Source organism: Cupressus sempervirens, chromosome 3, assembly GCF_028749045.1.
Source record: "Cupressus sempervirens isolate cs-2001-9-10 chromosome 3, ASM2874904v1, whole genome shotgun sequence".
Lineage (NCBI taxonomy): Eukaryota > Viridiplantae > Streptophyta > Pinopsida > Cupressales > Cupressaceae > Cupressus > Cupressus sempervirens.
Window position 1 is genome coordinate 1,003,918,571 of NC_143120.1, and position 23,949 is coordinate 1,003,942,519.

At 34.0% G+C, this 23,949-nt stretch overlaps 1 protein-coding gene across 1 annotated transcript in view; it reads right to left on the reverse strand.

Moving 5' to 3' along the window:
* Positions 1-658: 658 nt before the first annotated feature.
* Positions 659-23,949, reverse strand: part of LOC149570133 (cyprosin-like) — a 128,651-nt gene continuing 105,360 nt past the window's right edge. Inside the window, exons 5-13 of the mRNA XM_089822799.1 lie at positions 13,866-14,034; positions 13,680-13,719; positions 13,534-13,598; positions 7,199-7,312; positions 6,897-6,961; positions 6,474-6,636; positions 6,226-6,345; positions 1,188-1,276; positions 659-1,099 (exon numbers count right to left, since the gene is read on the reverse strand). Coding sequence (XP_089678925.1) covers positions 1,015-1,099; positions 1,188-1,276; positions 6,226-6,345; positions 6,474-6,636; positions 6,897-6,961; positions 7,199-7,312; positions 13,534-13,598; positions 13,680-13,719; positions 13,866-14,034 — 910 coding nt within the window. The 3' untranslated portion in view covers positions 659-1,014. The remainder of the gene's footprint in view (positions 1,100-1,187; positions 1,277-6,225; positions 6,346-6,473; positions 6,637-6,896; positions 6,962-7,198; positions 7,313-13,533; positions 13,599-13,679; positions 13,720-13,865; positions 14,035-23,949) is intronic.

Below are 23,949 nucleotides of genomic sequence, written 5' to 3' on the forward strand. Positions count from 1 at the left end.
AACTTCTAGTATTAGTATCAAAGATAGGTGTACTCCTATTTGGCTAATGCAATGAAGTAAACTACAACTCCTAATGACACTATCAGAGATAGGTATTACTACCTGTTTGGCTGGCATAATAGAGATGGATATATAGTGTTGGTATCAAAGATGGGTGTAATGCCCTTTTGACCAAACACTACTTAATGGATACAACCTCTATAATGTTGGTATGCAAGAATTATCTCCATCTGACCAACATGCCTAAGGAAGTATAACGGCAAGAATATTTTAATGGTGTCAACATATGCATATGTGAACCTTAAGGGGTGCACTCTAGAAAAGACAGTTGAATAACTAAGAGTTAGGAAACCCAATCTAGAGACATCTTTATGGTTTGAGTTTAGGATAAAGGTTAGAAAAGCATAATAATATTTGTTATTATTAAGACTCTTAACTATTATTTTTGCAGGTTTTGCTAACTCTAGTAGCAGGGACATTAGAGATGGTTGACATCCCAAGTAGAGTAAAATAGCCACTTGACAATAATATGACCAGTTGAAAAATGTGGTGAACTTCAATTGCATTCCAGTTGACAGGGAACATTAATTGAAGATTATAATCACAACATTTATTCATATAATTGTATTGACTATAGTTTTGCACTAGAACTCCATAGTGCAGTAAAGTACAAAGCATTTGTCCATTTTATAACATTAAATATGAGATTGAGATGTAATTACAGTGTTTGATCTCAAGAACTGGGCAGTGAATACAATCAAAGGAAACGTGAGGATTCCCCACATGATTGTATTGATGCTCTGGAAAAATTTCCTACAGAATAATTTCTTTTACTTCTAGTGAAAAAAATGACAATGTGCATCTCTTGCACTCTTTAAAAATAACTTCATACATAAATTCTATTACCTAATAAAATGGCAGATATTTGATAGATTTGGGAGGAACTCTGCATTAGTTCGTCGAATCCCAATATTTACATTCCCAGTATGCTAAAGACCATTTATACAAGCACTGTCAGACAGCTTCAGCATATCCCACTCTTAAGTTTCCAAAGTCAAAAACTGTGTGGTACGCACCCATGAAAATATCTCCAAGAATCCTGCAAGGTCAATACTGATCAAGAAATTATACTTTTAAGAAGCTGTGTTTTCAGTTGGAGATGAATACTACAAAGCAGTGTGACATACCATATAGGTCCCATGGGTGGAGGAACATCTAAGCCCATAAAACCACTTATGCATTGAGTTTTAGGACCCTCTCCAGCTTTAAGAATGTACTGCCAAAATACAACAGAAACCAATTATTACTTTATATATCCAAAATAACATGCAGACTGTATGGAACTATATACCAACTCATCAATGAACTAGGCTAAGTATTAACCTTACTAGCATAGATGCCACTTGTATTGGATTTGTCACAGATTAGATAAGTACCTTGAGATTGATGTCTCTTGACGTATTTTGGATAGAAGTATTAAAACAACTATACTACTGGCATATATACACATTGTTCCTTATTAGGTGTAGGAGTTTTATCTTGCAAATTGAGATTCACATTAAGATCATCCAAATTATGCAAGCGAATCTCAAAAAAGTTCAAAGCCAAAAAAGCATGTTATAAAAATAGGAGTAAAGAATATTTTTATTTAAAATAAAACACTAAATTTGATACAACCTAATTTGGTATAACAGCTATAGTGTATAACCCAAAGAAGCATATATATATATATATATATTAACTCACAATATCTTGCAGATACTACCGAATTCTAAAGCACACTTCACATATTTTTTTAGAACATTTAAGTTCTTTTAATATGGACCTATATAATTTTATGTTCCTTCTTATGTTATCAATTCAATTACATTTATAACTAGTTGGAACTCCATTCTCATCACATTCCCATCCCCTAGAGCTCTTCAAAATGTTTTACAATTGAAAACTCTCTGCATCCCCAATTTTGCCTAATTCAGCTTAAATCATCCCAAATACCATATGGGTTCAATATAAGAAGCTTGTTGTCATTGAGTTCTTCAGAATAAATCCCCGTCAACATATGGGCTCATTACATGGACAAGTACACAAAGAAACCACAAGGAAATTAGGGTGACCTGGTTAAACCCTAAGCAATCCCAAGCCTTAACACAAATAAACCCCAACAAACCCATGGCCAATTGGACACAAAATAAAATGCATACTTTTAACATTTTTTAAAATTAGAAAAACTCCCTCCACTCCTAAATGCACCCTAAATGAGAGCTTATAACTTTTCTTCTTTCAAAAACACAAATGCACAAGTTTTCATTTTTGCCTCCAACCTTCCATTGTTGATTTTAAAGGTTACATTTTACTTGAATATGAAGGCTATGAGACAAACACCTGCACCAACAACAAATAAATTCTTGCACCAGACTTATCCATTAGAAGTGAGTGTGTTAGGACCGCTAAACTTTGCAAATTTATAGTTGGGTTTGCAGTGTTAGAATTTACAGTGTCAAAGCATGCAAAATTGATTAAGTGTCAAGTTGTTTGTCACCCTTGGTTGATCCCTTTTCTGCTTTTGTGTTGACAATTTATTCAGTTTAAAATGACTTAAGGTATCCATTTATGGGTTTATTGCCATGTAGAAACCAGCCCCATGATCTTCACCTAGGTTTTTCTTACTGGTTGGGCATGTTCAATAGTGCCGCTTCATTGTTTTGACCCTAAGTCTAGACCTGCACAGCCCTGCAAACCTAAGTCAACATGATTTTCCACATTCTCTTAAAATAAACTGATAGTCACCCCACCTTCCTGTAGAGTTTGAGGGTTATAAACTTTTAGCTCCTTGTTGGTACAGGCTTGTGGGGTGTACTTTTAATCAAAGATTTCATCCCCGCTACCCAGTGATATCCATAAGAAAATTCCGAGTCTAAACACAAGTGCGCGGAGAAAAAGGATTACATAAAGGAGTAGGTATCTCACATCCCTCGTGGATCAGGACCTAATGGAAATATATGATGCAGGTGTATGTGGATGAATGTTGGTGACTATAAGATGGAATGTGTGAGCCCTGCATCCCTGTGGACAATCCAATATACTATGAGGTATCTAGTGAGGGTGGGCGGTGGAGGTCCCAAGGAATGCATTAGCTCCACATCTTCACGGTGAAATGGTTTTTCCTACGGAGTGTTGTCCGGATATGTGGGAATGAAACAATTAGGATTATCAAGAGGTAAAATTGGACCCTCCACTTCTGCGGAGGTAATACAGAAGGAAAGATATATACCACAGACTTCGGGGTAGAGTTAAGGAAGAGTACGTAAGGAAAGAATTCAAAAGGCCCTGCCTCCCTGCATGAGTAATGAACAAAGACCAAGGTTCTCTGTGGGTATGCGGGAAGAAAGAGCTACAAGAAGAAGCTAAATGAACCATTTGGCCTGCATCTGTGTGGTGAAGGATTGTGTCTCAAGGACTAGTTTGTGGCATGCAGGGGTAAAATGCAAACAATAGTCCAATAGCATGGCAGATGCCAGCTTGCAGGGTCAATCTTTGACAATTCAAATGTGCTAAAGTGGCCTCCACAGTGCTTACCAGTATAAGTATATCAATGAATACTTTAAAGTTCCACATGGCCATGTCATGCACTTCGTTTGCTTACCATAAATGTCGTGGTGAAAGGTATAAAGCCGATTGCGAGGAAATAAATACTTTATTTCAAGGGGCATTTTTGACCTTGCCATTCAAAGTTAAGAGAATATGCTGTCTAGAGAGGCAGCACAAAGGGCTTGTGAACCCAAAGCTAGAACATGCACAGAATTAGGGATCAAACTTGATGTAGAAAGCATAAAAGAAAGTTGGGGTTTCCATTGGAGATATCTGGGTTTTTTATTTTCATCTCAGATTGTGGTTGGAGCTCTGAATTCAGGGTTTGCAGCAAATTCAGGCTTCAAGAATGAAAACCCTTGAAGAAAACAAGCTGGTTGACCCCCCAATTTACCGCAGGTCATGCAATCATTGATATATCAGCTAGAAGAAGTTGTTTGGTTGCTGTTTGTTGTGAGGTTACTGTAATTTTCTGGGAGAGAAGCAGAATTCCATCTCAGCCTTGCAGATCAGAGCAGTTGCAGCAGAACTGTGCTTTTACAAATCAACTATGTTAGCCGTACACTGCCAGTGAAGAACTAGACTCCATTACAGCTGATTTTCTCCTTTTTATCAGATTGTATGCAGATAACATGTTATTCTTTGGTAACATTAAAGAAGCGATTTGAGATTCAAAATGTAACTTTCAAAACAATTTGATGTAAGACTAGGGAGCAATCAAATACATTATGTCCATAGAGAGTAGAAGAAATAGAGAGAACTAAAAACTTTGTTTCATCCAAAGCAAGCATGTCAACCCAATTTGAAGAGAATCAACATGTCAGCTTGCACATCTTTGAGTGTCCTATTTCTATGTGGACTAAGTTATCTATAGAGTACTGTCAATCTTCATTAAGTGAGATGGAGGACATGACTCCAGTGCCATGCTAGTGGTGTTGGACATTTGATGTACACTACTGCCTATACAAAACCAAATATTTATCAAGAAATGGGAATCCTTTTTCATTTCATTCCCAGTCTTGGACCAAATTGTCAAGATGCAATTAAGAGGGTCTTTAAATACTTGCAAGGTACAAGTGATCAAGTTTTATTTTCATGGTGACTATACAAGGGACCAACATTTCATTGATATTTTAAATTTTTGGGTAGTGGATTTAAATTGGGTGTGTGTAATTATCAACGAAAGATCCTCTACTGGTTACGTTCCAATTTATTTGATGGTGCTATCAGTTGATGAGTAAGGGGTAGGCTATGGCAGCTACTGGTGCCTGTAAAGAAGCCATCTAACTTAAGAGGATGTATTCACATCTAAGGCTGACACAAAGAGCTATTTGAGTTCTCGATGAAAGTCGGTGGCATATGTCTACCAAAGATCTGAACCATTCAAACAAGGATGAATAACATAGATGTCAATGCAATTTTGTTTGCGACATTGTAGAGGATGGGGTATCATGCTATAGAAAGTTTAAATTTTACAAATATTGCAGATGCATTGCTGAAGAAGCACAGAGAAGTTCAGATGGTGTGTTTAGTCTATAAGCCTCATGGCCCCTGGTAGTCAAATTTCAGTATTGGAGTTCCCCTTTTCTCATTAGCAAGGTTGATAAGTAGGAGATGTTTTGAGTTTGATTCAAAAACAACACAGTTGAATCTTAATAGCAATATCACAACCTTTAGCAAGTTATTTGACAAGTGTGAAAATGTTTATAAAGATGTTTCAACCTTGCATCCTTATATTATGATTTAAAAATCATAAATATATATTTATTGGTTTTGCTTCATAATGAGAAATGAGTCATCCCATTTTGTGTGGCATTATTTTCAATACATCGAATATTTGGGAGGTGTAAAGGTTGTAAAAATATCTTATACCATTAAGATCTGTACAAACATATGGTGATGTTGTAAGATTGGAGCTACTTATGATAGATTTTGTGACGTATACAAGTGTGATAATGGAGATTTACAATGAAATCTAGGCCAATATTATGACAAATCATAAGACATCTTTGAACAGGTTTGAAAATACCACTGCCAGAAAGAACTAGAGACCAGGAAGATTTCAATTCTGGAAATCCAATCTATTAAAAACTTGATGCACTGGTAGATATTACTACCTCTTTAAGTATTGACAAGGTTGACTAACAACACAGATAGATTATGAAGATCAAAAAGATATTTACTATTGCTTATCTAAGATTGAAAAAGTCCATCAGGGAACAGTCAAGTTGTCAACAAAGTTTTGTCCCACAGATCTTGTGATCATGTCAGAAATTGCTTCTGCATTCTTTCACAGTAATAGATCCTATAAGGCCTACATAGTTAGCCTTGCCATAACATGATTTTAAGCAGGGATCTTTTTCCTCTTTTCTACAGCAGTTCATATCTTTCTTAACTGTAGTTCTAGAAAGCATTAAATTCTTCTTAAGCTTATCAATCGATTCCCTTCTATTTTTCTTCTAACCTAAAATCATTTTATTCAAAATGTTTTACTCCCAATCCTTTCTAAGGTTTCGATTTCTAATACAACTCGCTAAATGAATAAGCCCTAGAATTATGAAAAAGTAAACATTCATTTTATATTCATGGTCAGAAGTTAGGTCACTATAATATAAACTTTTTGTGGCTAAAACAAACCTGATCTGGAGAAAGCTTGAATTTTTCGCTTCCAATAGAAAATGTAATGTTTGGCATGCTCAATAAGTTATCACAATCAACAATTGCTGGTCCATCAGGGTTTGGCAATCGCTCACAGAGCTGAACATGACAAATTCCAGAATTTTAAACATCATCTAATAAGTATTTTTGCCAAGACTGTTCTCAGCATCCATCTCTCAAATATTCACCAAAACTAACTGAAGTGGTATTATAGTTAAGTTTATAACCCGACTCAAGTGGCTCAGAATTTGCTCCTTAGTATGGTTATAGGAAAGTTGGTTCTGCATCCACACAACTGCCATCTGGCAAGCACTACACATTGCATCATTGGAACCAAGTGATGTCTTCATCCGATGAGCTTGTCTTCTTAGTATGCTAGCTATACCTATGCTGCAAAGAAGATTCTCAATTTTCACGCATAAATGTTAAAAAGAAGACCAAATAGGTTCAAATGCATGCAAAAGAGAAGCCATGATCAGAACAAGATGATTATATTTTTTCACATAGGAAGAAACAGGAAAAAATTAGTTGTCCCCAAGGATTATACCAGTAGAAAATTCCCAAGACTAAAGTGAAAGATCTCTAGAAACCACTCTGATAAATTTCTACCAAAAAATATAAAAAGCAAAAACAAATAAAGTTTTTCTTACCTGATATCCCTTTTGCCATCATATGAGCACAAGCCAATCTGTGAGCACACCTTCTGAGGATTTGTCTAAGAATGATACCACAAATACAATGCATCAATTGAATATGTTTCTTTAGTAACAATGCAAAGAACAAATTTCAACAGCTAGTTATGATTGCTAAAGAAAATAAAAACTATGCACAACCATCCCAAAGAGGTATACGAATCTAGCTGTCTTTATGCTAAGATTTTACCAAGGTAGATTTTATCATTTATCAAATTGTCATACATGAACCACATGTTTATGCTAAATTGAGGACATACTTGTTCCATCAAGAGCTTCCATATCAAATCTCCATACTGTGATATGACTGTTTTACATTCTTGGCTGACAATACCTGGGGCATCAATGGCATCATTGATTTGCGTTACAATAGCCTGTAACAGAAACAAAATCCATAAAAGCACAAATATCAAACTGCTTATTTACAGTTCCAAGTTTATAGAGTAGATCAACAACAATAAAAACTCATTTGCAAAAAACCAAAGATTCCAAACATCTGATGGAGTATAATTTTAGAATTTCTTTAACAAAAGTCTATAAACAATACTAGATGAAAATGAAGAATACTAGATGCTAACAAAAATACACTTGCATCGAACAACATCACACTCTTCAGGTGTGTGCTGAAAGTCTTCCACTCCAATCAAGGATATGATGGAAGAAATAATAAAGTGTCCAAAACTAGTTCAAGATTCTTTGAACATGATGCAAAGAAATCTTGAAAACAGATTATGGAAAAGTCACCATCAAAGAGGAACAAGTAAATGGTGGACTATTTTAAAGGGGAATGGTCCTCACAATAGGCAGGTCTATAGCAGGTGCACGCAACTCAAATTTGTGTTGGTTTTGCTTGAGTTCCTGTTTTGGTCTTTGTTAATCCACATTTATAATTGATTTAAGACAATTACAGTCATGCCTCTGTGTTTGTATGCTGTTTTTCCCATGTTGCTTTCCATTTTCACTTCAATCAATTGTCCAAGAGAGACAATAAAAAATTGGTTGTGTTTTGTTGGCTTTTTTTTAGTGGTTTTAGACCCTACAGTTGGCATCAACAAGGTTTTCACAGCCTTGTCAGCACCCACCATGATTTATCTAAGCTTCTCAAATTTGTTTGTCTTGTATTATCAACAACTCAGAGAGTTTCTCAAACCATTGTCAAGAGCCAACAAGGTTGTGTTTTCACAACCTTCACAACCTTGTTGAAGTCCAATGCAGGTTTGCTGAACTCTTTTGTTTCTTTTAGTTAACTCTTTGTCCACACTCTCCAGAGATTTAAAACTTCTATCGGGAGCCAACAAGGCTATCATAACCTTGGCAATGCTCAACATTTGGTTCCTAACCTTATCATCTCAATTTTAAAATTAAAATATCCAAGTCTTTGTGTGTCGATAAGTATAGATGGCTCTAAAAACTTTGTTAGCTTTTAACAAGGTTTCGCAATCTTGTCAAAAGCTGATGAAAACTTCCCGAGATCAAGTGATGTTCAATGAGGTATAGAGTAGTTTTTATCATTTTTGAGAACCTATGTTGTCAAGGTCCTCACAACCTTGTCAAAGCCCGATATACTTTTCAATATCTTTTGAAAATAAAGTGAACATGTGCTTGCAAGAGAAATGAGAAAAAGGTGCAAATAAAGACCAAGTATGTTGGTGTCTTGATAAGTTGAGGAGGTTGCAAACCTTTGTCAACTCACAACAAGATTCTTACAACTTTGTTAGAGCCCAACATGGTTTTAGAAACTAGTTTTGTGGACTATGCCTCGTTTTGATATGAAGTAAGAAGGCTTGTGAAGGTCCCGATACATTTATCAAAGTTTGGACCTCAATATTTACTATTAATAGGTGCTCAAAATAACAAAGAATCAAAGATCATGCAAGTAGGAAATCATTGATAAGAGTCCCTATGATCTCTCATTGTAGCATTTTCAAATTAGTTATTGGTACTAAGTGGAACAACGCATTGAATTACTCTTTACTTTCTTTGATGGCATTAGTTGGTCCACCAACCAGCATTCAATGTTGTTGCTATTGTTTGATTTGGGATGCCTATTATAGGTGGGATACATCATTGGTCATTTATCTCCTAGATGCTACAACATACTAATGAGGGTTTGATGCCCTACACATGTTAAAGCACAATTTTTTATCATTTTTTCTTAGGAGGTTGGTTTGGCCAAGTGTTGTGACCTTATCACACATCCCCCCATTGCAAATAGGGACCCCTATTTTACTTTTTGGTTGTGCCTGTTCTTGGGGTTTTGTCATTTAATGAATGTAAGTAGTTACGGAAAACCCTAACTAGGGTTATTATAAAATATGGATTGTTGATCTAGAATCAATTTGAGACATACTTGAGGAATCCATATAAGTCTTGGTCAAATCATTTGTAAGGAAGAATTTGGAGAAACTGTTGCTAAGATATTGCCAAAATAATTACCAATTCATTGTTGTTTCATGGTGAATACTTGTGTTATTTTGAAGTGTTGCATGGTTTCCTACTTCTCACTTAGAACAGGATTCGCTTGAGTAAAAGTAGTTGTTACGTAGTTGATTAGTTAAATGAAAGATAATGGTTGGTAATTCAAGGTGAAACTTATCTTTATACCTTTTGGTACTTGTTGATTGCAAGTAACAGTGTCAGGTTAGAGTGAACTCCATTGCAAGCAATTGTTTTATGTTTAGTGATTTGCATATATTGTGGTTTTGATGAGCATAAGTAATTTGTGAATCATCCTCACACTCTTAGACGATAGCGCCCTCCTTAGCATAGTTGTTTGAGTTGGAGAAGAGAGGACCAATTTAGTTTCACCACATCATCAATAGTTTCTTTCATAGGTACATTAAAATTAGAAGTAGCTTAGATTCCTAAATGCATATCCTCTTTGCACATTTTTCCAAATCATTGTTAGGATATGTTGAAGAGCTCAAATTTCCATATCATTCATCATAAGAAAGTTGATGGATCCTCCACAAAAGCGTAGCATAAGTCCTCACATGGTTACTAACAAACCATATCATTAAACTAAGTTGTGTCCAATAGAAAGTTGCAAGTACGCATTGTAAACCTTGGGATCACTTCACTTGGTCACACAATATTCTACATTGTTTACCATTTGGGGTTTCCATGTTCAAGAGAGGATCAAATAACTAGCATTCTATCTTGCACATTTGGTGGTCACAAAACTCAAATTGACACACAATTGTTTTCAAATGTCTGCAAATCACCAAAAGATTGTAGGGTAACCATTAATGTAAAATCAAGTTCATTTACAAGGACAGAACTATGGAATCAACGAAAGAAATTATTGCAAGTGGGTTTTGTTCCAAAATGTCTTCAAGGCGATAGGCATATATCTAGGAAACTTTTTAGTCACAATTTGGGACTCTCCCTTGTCACATTTGCTAACATGAATGTTATACTATGTTAACTGTAACAACACTTCAAAACTATTGCAAGCTTCATAATAATCTCTTTTATTATATGTGGATGCATGCAAACTTGTATGGATTCATAAGTATTCTTTCATACAACTATCATTATCTTTCTTGTATGCAAATACATAGCTCCATGTTCCTTGATTCTAGTTTGTTCTCCTTTCTATGAATGAAAGGCATTGATCGAGAACAACATACAAATCTCACCAAATCGAAATCGTTAATCAATAATTTAATAGTAAGTAGTCCTTCCTATGCATCCATGATCCTAGTAATATAGAAAAAGATTTATCTTAGAGATCTAATAAGTAAACCTATCTCATAAAGGTTATGGTTGCACAGTCACATCTTTTGTATAGGGGTTTTGAGATAGCTAGCTGTACTTGGTTCAGTGACAAAATTTGAGATCATATCAATAGGTTGGGTTTTACTATTGATTGGTTTGGCCATTTATTAGATTGCCATACATGTTAAGGTACACCCCTAAGAACACCCTCCCAAGACTAAGTTGACCTTTAAAGAAAGAGATGAAACCCTCTCTCACAGAGTCGAATTTTAACCTTCTGCGATTTGTGGATGAGCTAATTTCACTTGCATGCTTACAACCTTGGCCTTTTATGAATGAAATTTAGTTCTAGGAAGTGGAGAAGCTTTTTGGGGACCTAATAGTATCCACTAAAAAGAATTTTAGTGATCTACGAGACATGGTGGATTGCAAAGTGTAGTTTGAGGATGTTTCAAATACACCATGTGGCAACTGTCATCAAATAGGAACACCATATCATCGAAGAAATAAAGACAATCATCAAGATTTCATTCAACAAAGATACATCCTCAAATAAGTATCCTAAAAGGGTGGCTCTCTAATGATGGATAGAGCTTATAAAGGAACCACATTCATGTCATTCACTACATAACAATCCTTTAAAAAAAATGTATCATTCGTAGAAACATCAAGCAAGGTGTCACCAAATATATACACAAGGGTAGTTTTCCAAGCAATATAAGGGTATTTATTGTCCTTCGTATAGCATCAAAAGCCCATAGAGAGTGACAAACAACAAGTGACCACAAACAATGTCAGTTATTGGGCCACGTGGCATTCTTACCCAACGTAGTTGGTGGGAGTACTTGTCCCAAAAGATGGGACAAAGACCCTTTTGATTAAAAAAGGCTTTGTATGCACTCTCAATGAGCAAAAAAGGTCTCATCCAATACAATTAAAAGAAAAGACAATGTCATTTCACAATCAATATCAAGGCTTACTAAAGGAGTTACAAGGTATGCCTTGTGTTGGAGAAAACTACTAAGAATGATCTTGAAACTTCACCTATGTTTTGGGTTGACTTTTGACGTAAGAGCATCCTTGGGTTGTTGACGATCTTGCATCACCCAAAAAATATTTCCTTCTGATTTAACTATTTACTATTCATTTGGATAGTTTTCTTATTGCTTTTGCTTGCAATCGATCCAATTGGCTCATTTTCTTATACAAGCCTTATGGCGAAGTCTAGGCATCATGGATATCCTATATCTAGCTTTGCATCTTGTTTTGATGTTTCCATATGAAATTATCTTAAGATTGATTTGAACCTATACCGACTTTCCTATGCTAACCATCCTACTATTTCTTAAAGTCCTTTTTTGTACATTGTCTAGATTTGATACTAGAGGATTGAGGAGATTGAATGGGTCAAAAGTGTGGTTGAAAATGCTAAATAGGTTACCAAAGTTATCTACAACCACATAGTTGGATCCGTTTTTTGTTACCACGAGTGAATCAAAACATATGTATCCACAAGGAGACTTATTCTAGAAAGCCATTCTACTATTCCTTAACACCTCATGTTGCACATTGTCTAGATTTGATACTAGAGGACATTAGGAAGATTGGATGAATCAAAAGTGTGGGTGATAATGCTAAACAAGTTACCAAATATATCTTTAAGAACATAATTGGATCCCTTTTGTTTCTTACCAAGATTGCTACATTTTGCAAACCACTTTCTCACTTTGCAAATCATTGTTCCTATTATTCTTTTATTCAAACAAATGTTTGACATATATACTTGGATAGAGTCCCCATATTACAAGAAACTAAAGGGGAAAAGGCTGCAAGAACATTTTTTGGTAACTTACTCATTATAAATATAGAACTAACCAAAGTGAGCAACAAATACAAAGTAACAAACACAAACTTTGTACAAAATTATCTATTTTTTTATTAACTCATTAACTTTGCAATAATTTCAAATTTGCTTTCAATTTTTTAGGGGTTATTCAAGGTCCTTTGTATGATGCATAGGTATGGCATGTCGATGGGTTGCCATTGTGAGGTTATGCATGAAGTCAACTATACACTTAGTCCTTATGTTAAATGTTTTCATTATATATTTATGGGTGAGAATTATAGTGTTGGCACACCAAATCTTCAAAGGCAAGCTATCCATGTTTTTTTCTCAACCATACATTTCTTCTAAGTATGAATGAAATTAGATATTATTTGAGAGCATTCACATGAAGAAAAGAAATGGATTGACCCAAGCAGACATCAACAATGTTATCTTCATTTCCTTTGACCTTTGCCTTCAGATTAAAAAAGGTGGAGGGTCCCTCTCATGATGCCATTGAATTGGACGACATCAATCCTTCTGATGAGTGCGCTATTGAATAACATACTGACATATTTCTTAATGAAGATATTGCTAATTGGAGAGCAGAGAAACAAAGGAAACAAATTTGGATACAATGGAAGAAAATACATATAATTTTGAGGAAACAGTCAGTCATCAATTTAAACCCAACTCCCCTTCATTTTTGAGACAAAAAAATTTAAGTTACACTAGCAGGGAAAAGAGGAAGATATAAATTGTATTTGGCTCTTTCGAACACATCATCACATGTAAACAGTTTACAGTGTTGGTATAGATTTCATATTTATACTTTTGCTGAGTGTACAATGTACAACTTTGAAATAATGTAAAGTTGAGAGTTTGAGAATCATATGACATGTAATGTTTAAATTATGGCAATTTTTCAATCAAACTAGACTTTTGTGCTCTCTAAATGCATTGAATTCCTTTTTGTATGTAATTATGAGAATTTATTTTTTGCCGCATTTTGCTAAGTTCATGAAAAAGCTGAAGATAAGGAAAATTTACCGTAGGACCAGCCAACAAAGAAGTTCCGGAATCTGCAATTGCAGCACAACCTCTAGCACAAATACCTGCAATAAAACATTGTCTGTTTTTCTAAGAAGTCAATTTAAAATCAAACAAAATAACACATCCAGAAACTAAATAATCACCTGTTGATTGATTACTGATAAGAACATCTCCCATATCAAACTGGAAGTAAAAGAAACAAGACATTAGTAACTAAAAGAAATAGGAACTTGCTGACATAATCGTAGTGTATAATCACAGAATTCCTAAATATTCAGAAAAGTTGAGCCTTTCCATGGAAAATCAATTAATATTACCCTACATTCTACCTGCCAATAACCTTTCCGTGTAAGAGGCACATATGTATGGTTTCCCTTGAAGCGTTTTGGGTTAACACCTCCAAATACTATCTCTCCTCCCTCCCCTTCATCTGCATTTCTGTTCATCCAAAATGAAAAGACTGGATCTTGGACAAGTTCTTGGTTCAGAATGTTATACCTATTGAAAAAATGAAGAAGGATGCCTCAGCCACACATCTGTAGCAATGTGCTTCCTCATCTATAACAGAAACTAAAAGGCTATGGTTTGAAGCCAAAGAAATAATTAAGGCTATATAAAATATCTAGCAATCCATTGGACAACATACTAAGTTGCAGGAACTTATTACAGCAATTTTAACAAAAAGACGATTACAGAATTGTTGTTGAAACAATCGCTTGGGACAAGTGGAAATAGGAATACACAAAGAGAAAAGATTTTTTACTGAACTATTAACATAAGGGTCATGCATGGTTATCTCTTAGTACAGATTATGTTTTGTATGCCATTAGGAAAGAAAAGTGGCAATATCTTACGAGAGATGTGAGCTGCGATTTTCTGCATTCTGATAAGTTGTACTGCTTATTAAAAACTTAGAAATCCTGGAGAACATAGTTTTTCGACTCTCATATTCTCACTCTCTCTCTCCATCTGATCATTACATTTCAGTGATAATTGCTTTGTAGGTATTCTTAGCAGGAGATGAATAATTTAGAAAATGGATAGAAAAACTCATCAAAATAAAAGATTTCAGTTTTCTAAAAATTTCAGTAATTGCTAGATTTTGGATTTCAGTGTTCACCATTGGGGCCACTCACATATGAATTAAGGAAAGATATGTCTTGGCTATAGAAAGGTGAACTATAAATGAGATCGGTCATTGCTTAAGCACACGCAAAATTTAAGAAGGAAGACTGTCATGTCCCTCCGTTTGAAGCACATTGGCAATATCCTCATCTTGTCCACACCAATTTTGTGAAGTCTCTAAGAGTCAAAATTACAAAAGCAGCATAAAGGAAATCTTTTAAAACTCTATTGTATAAAGATTTAATAATAAATAATAATCAAAATATAAATTGTAATCAAATAAAATAATAATAATCAAAAAATTCTAATATGGAAAGAATATTTAATAAATAAATAAATGATAATATTATAATTATAAATATTTAATATTAGAATATTAAATAATCATATAAATCAAATATTATCATTTATATATAATAATATAACTTGAAATATATATAAATCATATATTATCATATAATAAAATTAATTATTATATATATATCAAACATAAAGAGTTAATCCAGGGATAAACCGATACAAATATGTTTGGACAGAAAGCTGAAGGGTGTAAATCACAATTAACATTGTTAGTAATGCAAATAGCGAATTCCACCATTTTGTTTCAAAGGACACAACCGCCTGGAAGGAGATATAAATAGACCGGGAGCGATCAAGAAAAGAGATTGAAAAATTATTACCATCAAAGAGCAGCACCTTGAACTTTAGATAGAAACGTGATCCTGGATGCTCCAATAAATATCTAAGGCTAGCACAACACATCTATATCCAGCGGTTAGCATCTCTGTAGTGCCAAAAGTTCACAAATATTATTTCTTAAGATATTAGGAGGTGTCTGGTATGACCTGGCGCCTAAGCAATCTGAATTAATAAAGCTTAATTGATTGGATAATTCTCTCATTGACATTCTAAAGTAATCTTACCATATAGCATGGTATAGATAGTCTGAAATTGGAGGAATTAGATCAGAGATTATCTACATATAAGAACTATTCTGAAAAAGGCAATAGAATATATTTGTCTTCATAAACCATTGTCTTTCACAACATACTGGATTGTATCTTGCACTAAGAAAAGAATTGCTACATAGACATATGAAAATAGCTTCACTCTTAATATCAGGAATTGTTCGTCATTTAAAAAATCATCAACTACATGAAGGGCAGTCTTTCATATAGAGTAATTACAGATCAAGGAAATAGGAAGATAACATTTATAAAAAGTAAACCGTACCCAATACAGTAGAGACCATGGTAGTCATTAATTTTGGATGTCCCTTTAAGATTTACTCATTTAAGGTTACATATCCAGGTATCCTTGACTTAATATAATCAACTCACAACTTTGGGATTGTAACTCATAAAAAGAAGACATTTTTCAAGTAATTGTCTCATAATTATGAGATATTTCAAGTAATTTTTTAATGAATAATGTTTCCACTATTATTATTATATATTCATATGTTGGCAATGTGTCCTTGTGGTGGATGCATGATTCAAGTTACATATTACATAATTAAAGAAAACATTTAACTGATACTCTAATCTGTTACAATTGTGATTGAGGGCAGCTTTTAGGGAAAATTACGGATGGGACATTACAGATATTAAAACTTCAAATGGACCTTTACAAATGGCACTAAACTTGTATCTTGTCAACATATGAGTCTCCTTCCATCTCCAATTTAGTAATAGAACCACCAAATATTATCAAAGAGAACTTATTTCATTTAAATGACAAAAGAAGTGAATAAGCTCGATAATGATGAAAACAGTCTTATGGAGAAAGTTGAAATAGAAGAAATTGAAAAGAAGATCAATACAATTATAGATATGTTTAGTCAAGTGTTCCACATAAAGCAGAATAGTATGAATGCTTCCAAAAATCAAAGGAAAATAAGTTCAAAGAATCCAATACAAGATCATATTCACATTATGTTAGCAAATTACCAAAATATTCCCATGGAAATCCAAAAGGCCATGTCTTTCACAAATCTCAAAAGTGGAAACACTGATCAGATCTTAAAAGCCAACTTCATTAATCACTACAAGGAATTGATTATGAAAGATAATTAAAAGTTTTTCTGTCTCCATTAAAGCAATGATTTTAAAAAGTCAGCAATTGTGTTAATTATGTGTTCATAACAGCAACTATGGACTTCACACAGTGTTAACTTCGTACAAAATTAATATTGGTAAGAGGATACATTGGGAGTGAGGCATAAAGGTTGATGAACAGTTTCAGATTAATCTAATTAACTTATGGTGAATGACCTGTATAGAGAAATGATATATATGAATAATATCAACATATATTGATAACAGCAACAATGCAAGAAGAATTTGTTTATCAGCAATTATATATACAAATGCCCAAGTACGGTAGCACCTTGACTAGTGACTATTAGAAAGCGATTCACATGATGTAAAGCAGTGACTTGTACTTAATATAAACATTCATTTAAAGATAGCAACATGAAAAGTCAATGATTAGACAAACTCGTAAGCAGCTATCAACTAAATACACAAATATTGAAGGTAGGATTATATTCGTAAAGGGTGCAATTAAAGATTTTGGAAAAGCAATCATAAAGATGTGTGATCTTATTAGCAATTGAAAGTTGTAATTTACAATTCTGAATACAGTTATCCATACTAAGGAAACACTAGTAATTAGAAGAAAGTGATTAAAATTAAACATTGCTAACAAAGGGATGGTCCCCTTTGAATTAAGATGACTCCTTGGAAGGAGTTCACACCTGTATGCAAAAGCTAAGATAATAAGGAAAGAGTTGATTGAGATGCGTGGAGTAATATGTGAGTTGGTGTATGAAAAAGTATATATCAATAAAAATTGGATTTTATATAGAAAGGATGTAGGAGATATAAAAAAGAAAGCACGTTTTTAAAGGGTTGTTTCTAAAACTTGGTGATGAGGTATGTTGGAGTAATATATGAGATGAATGGCATATGTGTAAGTGCCCCAACATAATATCTTTTTCCAAGCAGATTTATAAAGGAGAAAGTATGCATATTTGGTAGTAAAAATACATGAAGATTTGTAAGGAAGTATTATCAGATTTGATGAGAAGTATATAAGGAGTTCATAGTAGATTTTGAAATGGATATTGTGACCATTTTGCAACAGATTTATGCTCAAGTTATGATAGATTCAAAAAGAGAGTTATAGTATCCATCATCTGGTAGAAGCAACACTGACAAGGTGGAAGCTAGAATGAGGGGTTGGTGTAATCCCCCCATTTTCGGCGAGCTCTTGTAGTTGATTGAGTGAGTTCATCATAGCGACTCTTGTGAGTTGACAAGGAGATTCGAGGGTCTTATTTGTGGATTTAATATTTTTAGTAAGTCTAATTCAAGTAGTTGTCATATTTGGTAATGCAGATGGTGACGCTAGCAGTTAGTCACTTCCTACATTGGATGGGGATATTTATCGTTTATTATTTAAATATTAAGGTTTCATTATTATAATGGCACTTTATTATTATAATATGTTATAAAGTGATGTTGTGTTGGTGGAGTATCTGAATCTAATATGTTGTATATAAACTGATATATATATATATATATATATATACATACATACACATATGATTATATGCATACATGTGTGTGTGTGTGTCTATATATATATATATAAGTTGCATGTTCATGATTCAGATCAGGCTTCTTTTACTACTGTCACCGATTCATATTGGGTTGCTTCAATATTGATATTATAAGATTTGTGTTATCACCAATCAGGGATTGGGCTCCAAACTATATTGCCTTTGATATATGTTAAGTGTTGTTCAAATTAATATCGAGCATGTTTTATTGGGCTCATTATCGGGCATGATTAGTTTGGATCAAATCTCCAGTTGGTTATGTTTACCAACGGGCATGACCACGAGACTGCAAATATATTGTTTATTGATATTGCCTTGTCCATCGATGAGAGTTAACATTTATATAAAGTGAAGGGTGGGATCACATGACCCTTCACTTTATATAAGTGTTAACTCTCATCGGTGGACAAGGCAATATCAATAAACAACATACTTGTAGTCTTAGTCTCGGCAGAGTTATATATTGCAGATTGTTAAATACTTTCTCATCAGCGCTTGGCATTCAAGACAAAGGATATTGGAGCATTGAAGACCAACTGAAGATACACACCTGCTGCACACAAACAAGAAGAAGTAAGTAAAGTCTGATATTATCTGATATTCTTTCGATTAGAGATCCTATAAACTAACATGGTATCAAAGCCATTCTGATAAGAAATTTTATTCAGAACTCATATATATATATATAATTTCAGACTTTTACCATTCTTTGAATTTCATTTTTCAAAATTAAAATGGTCAACCATGTAAGGTTAGAGGATAGATTGTTGGGGGCATCAAACTTTTCTTCATAGAAAATTCATGTCATGATAGTTCTAAGAGAAATGGAATTAGAAGATTATGTAGAATCAAATAAAACTATTCTGGAAAATGATCCAAAGAAAACAACATGGAAAAGGCACAACAATAAAGCCATGAAAATAATTATAGACTCCATTAAGGATCATATTCTCCCTTCTATTTCCATCCTTTCTACAACATTTGACATGTTCTCCACCATCAAGAACACTTTTGAAATCAATAATAGTAGCAAGTTGTTGACCTTAAAGCAGGATTTACTATACATAAAAATGAACAATGGGGAATCTATCACTTCCTATTTTCTAAGAATCTCTGAACTAAAAGATCAACTGGCTACTATTGGAAGTCTAGTTGATGAAAAAGAACTTACCATGATTCCACTAAGGGGACTCCCACTATCTTGGGAAACTTTTATTCGAGGACTAAGCTCTCGACCTGAGCTTCCTAAATTTGAATTACTCAAGAATGAATGCACTCAAGAGAAATCAAGATTAGTCTCAAGGGGGATAAGCTTAAATCAAGAGGGAGACATTCGTGCACTTCAAGTAAGCTCCAATGGGAAAGGAAAATTGAATCGAAATAAGAGAGAATCTAACAAACCATATAAGAAAAGAGATTGGTCAAAAGTGAGATGTTTTAAATGTGACAAAATTGGTCACTCTCATAATGTTTGTCCTGAATAGAAAAGAATTCAAGCTACACTAGCAGAAATAAAAGAAAAGGAGGAAGTAGAAGAAAATCATGCATTCTATCTAACACTCTCCAATGGGTTAAACTCAAACAAAAACACTTGGATCATAGACAGTGGAGGATCTCGACATATAACAAGTTTTAGAGACAAATTTAAAAGTTTCTCAGAGTATAACTCAGAAGAGGTAACCATTGGGGATAACTCCACTCATCCAATTAAAGGTATTGGGTCTTGCTCCATTCATCTAAATTCGGGTATTACTCTTCAACTTAACAATGTTTTATATGTACCTGGAATTAAAAGAAATTTAGTCTCTATATCTGGCCTTTCTAATCAAGGATAAAGAATCGCTTTTCAAGAAGACAGAGTTCTGTCTTGGCCTAAAAATGCTAACATCAAGAAAGCTATCTCTATTGGAGTTAGAGATGGAAGTTTATATAAAATTTGTAATCAACAAAATTTTACACTAAGTCATGAAATTTCAAAGTCTATAGAAATCTTGCATAGGAGATTAGGTCATCTACATTTCTGAGCATTGTCATCTATAGGAAAAAATTGTAAAACGATTACCTAATCTAAAATCAGATCACTTAGGTGTTTGCAAAGGATGTGTCCTAGATAAAAATACCAAGCAATCCTTCCCCAAGAGTGTTCATAAATCAAAAGCAATACTTGAACTCATTCATACTGACCTATGTGGTCCTATGTCTATACCTTCTCTAAATGGGTGCCTCTATTATGTAATCTTTATTGATGATTATTCTAGGAGAACTTGGATCTATTTCCTAAAACAAAAGGAATCTACTGAAGTACTATCAAAATTCAAAGAATTCAAAGCCCTAGTAGAAAATCAGTCAGTAAAGAAAATTAAAGTTTTAAGATCAAATAATGGAGGTAAGTACATATTTGAAATTTTTAAACATTTTTGCATTAGTGATGGAATTAAGAGGGAGTTTTTTGTACCTTATAATCCTCAACATAATGGAGTTGCAGAACATAAGAATAGATCAATTGTCGAATCAGCCAAAGCTATGATGCATGATCAAAACCTTCATACTTCGTTCTAGGATAAAGCATCTAACATTGTAGTTTACATACAAAATCGATACCCTCACTCAGTTTTAGAAAATACCACTCCAAAAGAAGTATTTACAAGCATCAAACCAAATCTAAGTCACCTAAGGATATTTGGGTGTCCAATCTATGTTCACATTCCTAAAGAGAAAAGAACAAAGCTAGAACCATTTGGGAAGAAAGGAATACTCATCGGGTACAGTGCAAATTCCAAAGGCTACAAGGTCTATATTCTAGGTCAGAGAACAATTGAAATCAGCAAGGATGTTAAATTTGAAGAAGACATTACCTTCAATCTTTCTAAAAATAATGATGAGTTATTTATAGAACCTACCACCAAAACAAGTGAAGATCGCCCTGTAGAGAATGAGAGGGAGAATGATATTGAATCTCCTTCATCTCTTGTACCTACTTCTGAAGATGTTGAAAATAATAACAATAAAAAGAGACCACTTTGGGCCAAAAAATTCATAGAAGAAAATCATGTTGAACCTGGTGAAGTATTAAAAGAAAGCAAGAAAACAAGAACTCAGTCTTGTTTCGTTGCATTAGTAACAAAACTTGTAATGTCCCCATTGGTTGCCAACATCAGTATTTCAGGGATTAGCTTAATATTGGATCCTCGTAGGCTAATGAGGATGGTTAGAGGGTCTTCTGAGGATTGGTTCATCTCCAACATTCAGTGATTTATGGATTTGGCCTTCGTTCGATGTCATTTGGACTCCATTTTCCACACTTACTATGTATAGTAAGTCAAGGGTAATCAAGATGGGCCCTTTCTATTTTTAGAAAGTGTATTTGGTCACATGGGGAATTATGAGGAGAAATTCCTATTCTAGACGGCATGGCAATCAAACAAGTATTTCAAGAGTTAATAAAGTTTAAGTGACTTAAGTAATTTATTTAAATGTTTTAATGTTATAAAGTTATAAAGTCACTTAAGTGACTAAAAGATGAAATTGGCTTTTAATTCCACATTGCATAGTTGTTTGTGTCTTCCCTCATATCGAGGCTATAAAAATGTGGAGCTACATTGGGATTAAAATAACGAATATATGACATTCATATAAAAATTTAATGGTTGCTTAATGTGACTGGATTCTTCTAAGGACGAAACCCCTTACAGATGAAGTGAGACTAGATGCCAAACCTAGAACTCACCTTACAAACTCAAAATTGAATTTGAAGGGTATATTGGGGAACCTAGTGGAAACTGGAAATTAAACAACAAATTGAAGAACAGGTCGGTGCATGGCATTGGCATTTACATATCTCTAGGTTGATGCATGAGATGGTAGACAGGGGATAGTCCTTCCACAGCTGTAAATGTTGGTGAAGACTCAAGTGAGTATAAGTCCTACATTTCAGATTTATATTGACAGTATTCACTTCATGTAGTTGAGTTCTCAAGCTAGGGGAGGTATAGACAAGCCAACATTACTAAACTCTTTCCTCAGTGATATCCAGTACATGAATATCAAAATCTCAGGAAGGAGTTGTGACAAGAATTGGTCATTATATTGAATGGTGATAATAGAATAGTTTCAAAAACATTAAATGGCAATGGGAAGCTATGACGCCAGTCTGGAAGTAATCACAGGAGAGCTACTATGTACTGATGACATCTTCATCAGGCAGCGGATGTAACATAACCTCCTCCAGCAACACGGTATTTCACCCCTTTTGTTTTGAGTAGTGACATTGATCGCATCTTTTCCCCACAGTCGAGACGGGTCCTTTCCATAGTTCGGGAGTTGGCAGAATATATACAGTAACCTGAGAGTAATTGGTTAGACGCTTGGAAGTGGTGATGACTGAATGTTGTTTGTTTTCTCAAGAATCTCTAGCTTTCCTCCTTGTTACGGGTTTGTTCCTCCTTACCCATTCTGTGTTATTTATAATTTGCAAATCTCAACTATTTGGTAAAATCTGTAATCTTATTTTCTAAGTATAGATTAATGGCCATTGATTCACTCCTATGAATGAAATACATTACCATTAAGTTTTGAATCAAGTACCACTTCAAACTTGCTTGCAAACTTGGTATATTGGGTTGATACATCTATTTCAGAGTTTTAGTTTCAATGAAACGGTACAAGGCATATATAGTAATAAATTGTTCAAGGATTCTTTTTCATAACTATTGTTCAAGGATTCTTTTTCATAACTATTGTTCAAAGGAATTCTAGTATAGTCAAAGTCATTATTTCTAAATCGAAACCAGCAAAGAATACTACAGAACTTATCGAATCAGAACCTTCAAACACTGAAGAAGCCTTATCAAGTCAACCTTGGAAAGAAGCTATGATTGAAGAATACAATTCAATATTAAAAAATGATGTATGCGATGTTGTACCTAGACCTAAAAAAAATCAATAGTTTCTTCCAAGTGGCTTTACAAAATCAAGCATGCACCTGATGACAACATTCAGAAATACAAGGCAAGATTCGTAGCATGAGGTTTTTCACAGAAGAAAGGTATCGATTATGAGGAAACGTTTTTTCCAGTTGCTAGGTATACATCAATCAGAACCATCTTGGCCATTGCAACATCGAAAGGGTGGAAAGTCCATCAAATTGATGTTAAGACAATTTTTCTAAATGGTGAAATTGAAGAACTGTATATTGAGCAACCAGAAGGGTAACCAGAAGGGTTTATTACTCACAACAAGAATACTCATATATGTAAGTTAAAGAAAGCGCTATATAGGCTCAAGAAAGACCCTTGAGCATGGTACAAAAGAATAGACAATTATCTTACAAAGCTAGGGTATTGTAAGAATGAAGTTAATCCTAACCTATATTTCAAAATAGATGGAAATGACATGATTATTCTTCTATTATATGTTGATGACTTATTAATTTCAAGTGAAGAACATTTGATAAGCAAATGCAAACAAGAATTGATAGCTGAATTTCACATGAAAGACTTAGGTCTTCTTCACTACTTTCTAGGACTGAAAGTTTGGCAAAAGGGAAACTACATTTTTTCTAAATCAAGGAAAATATACTATTGATATTCTAACAAAGTTTTGAAGGATGGACTGTGTTGTCCTGCATTTTGTCACCGCAAAATGTTGATAATAGAACAAAACTT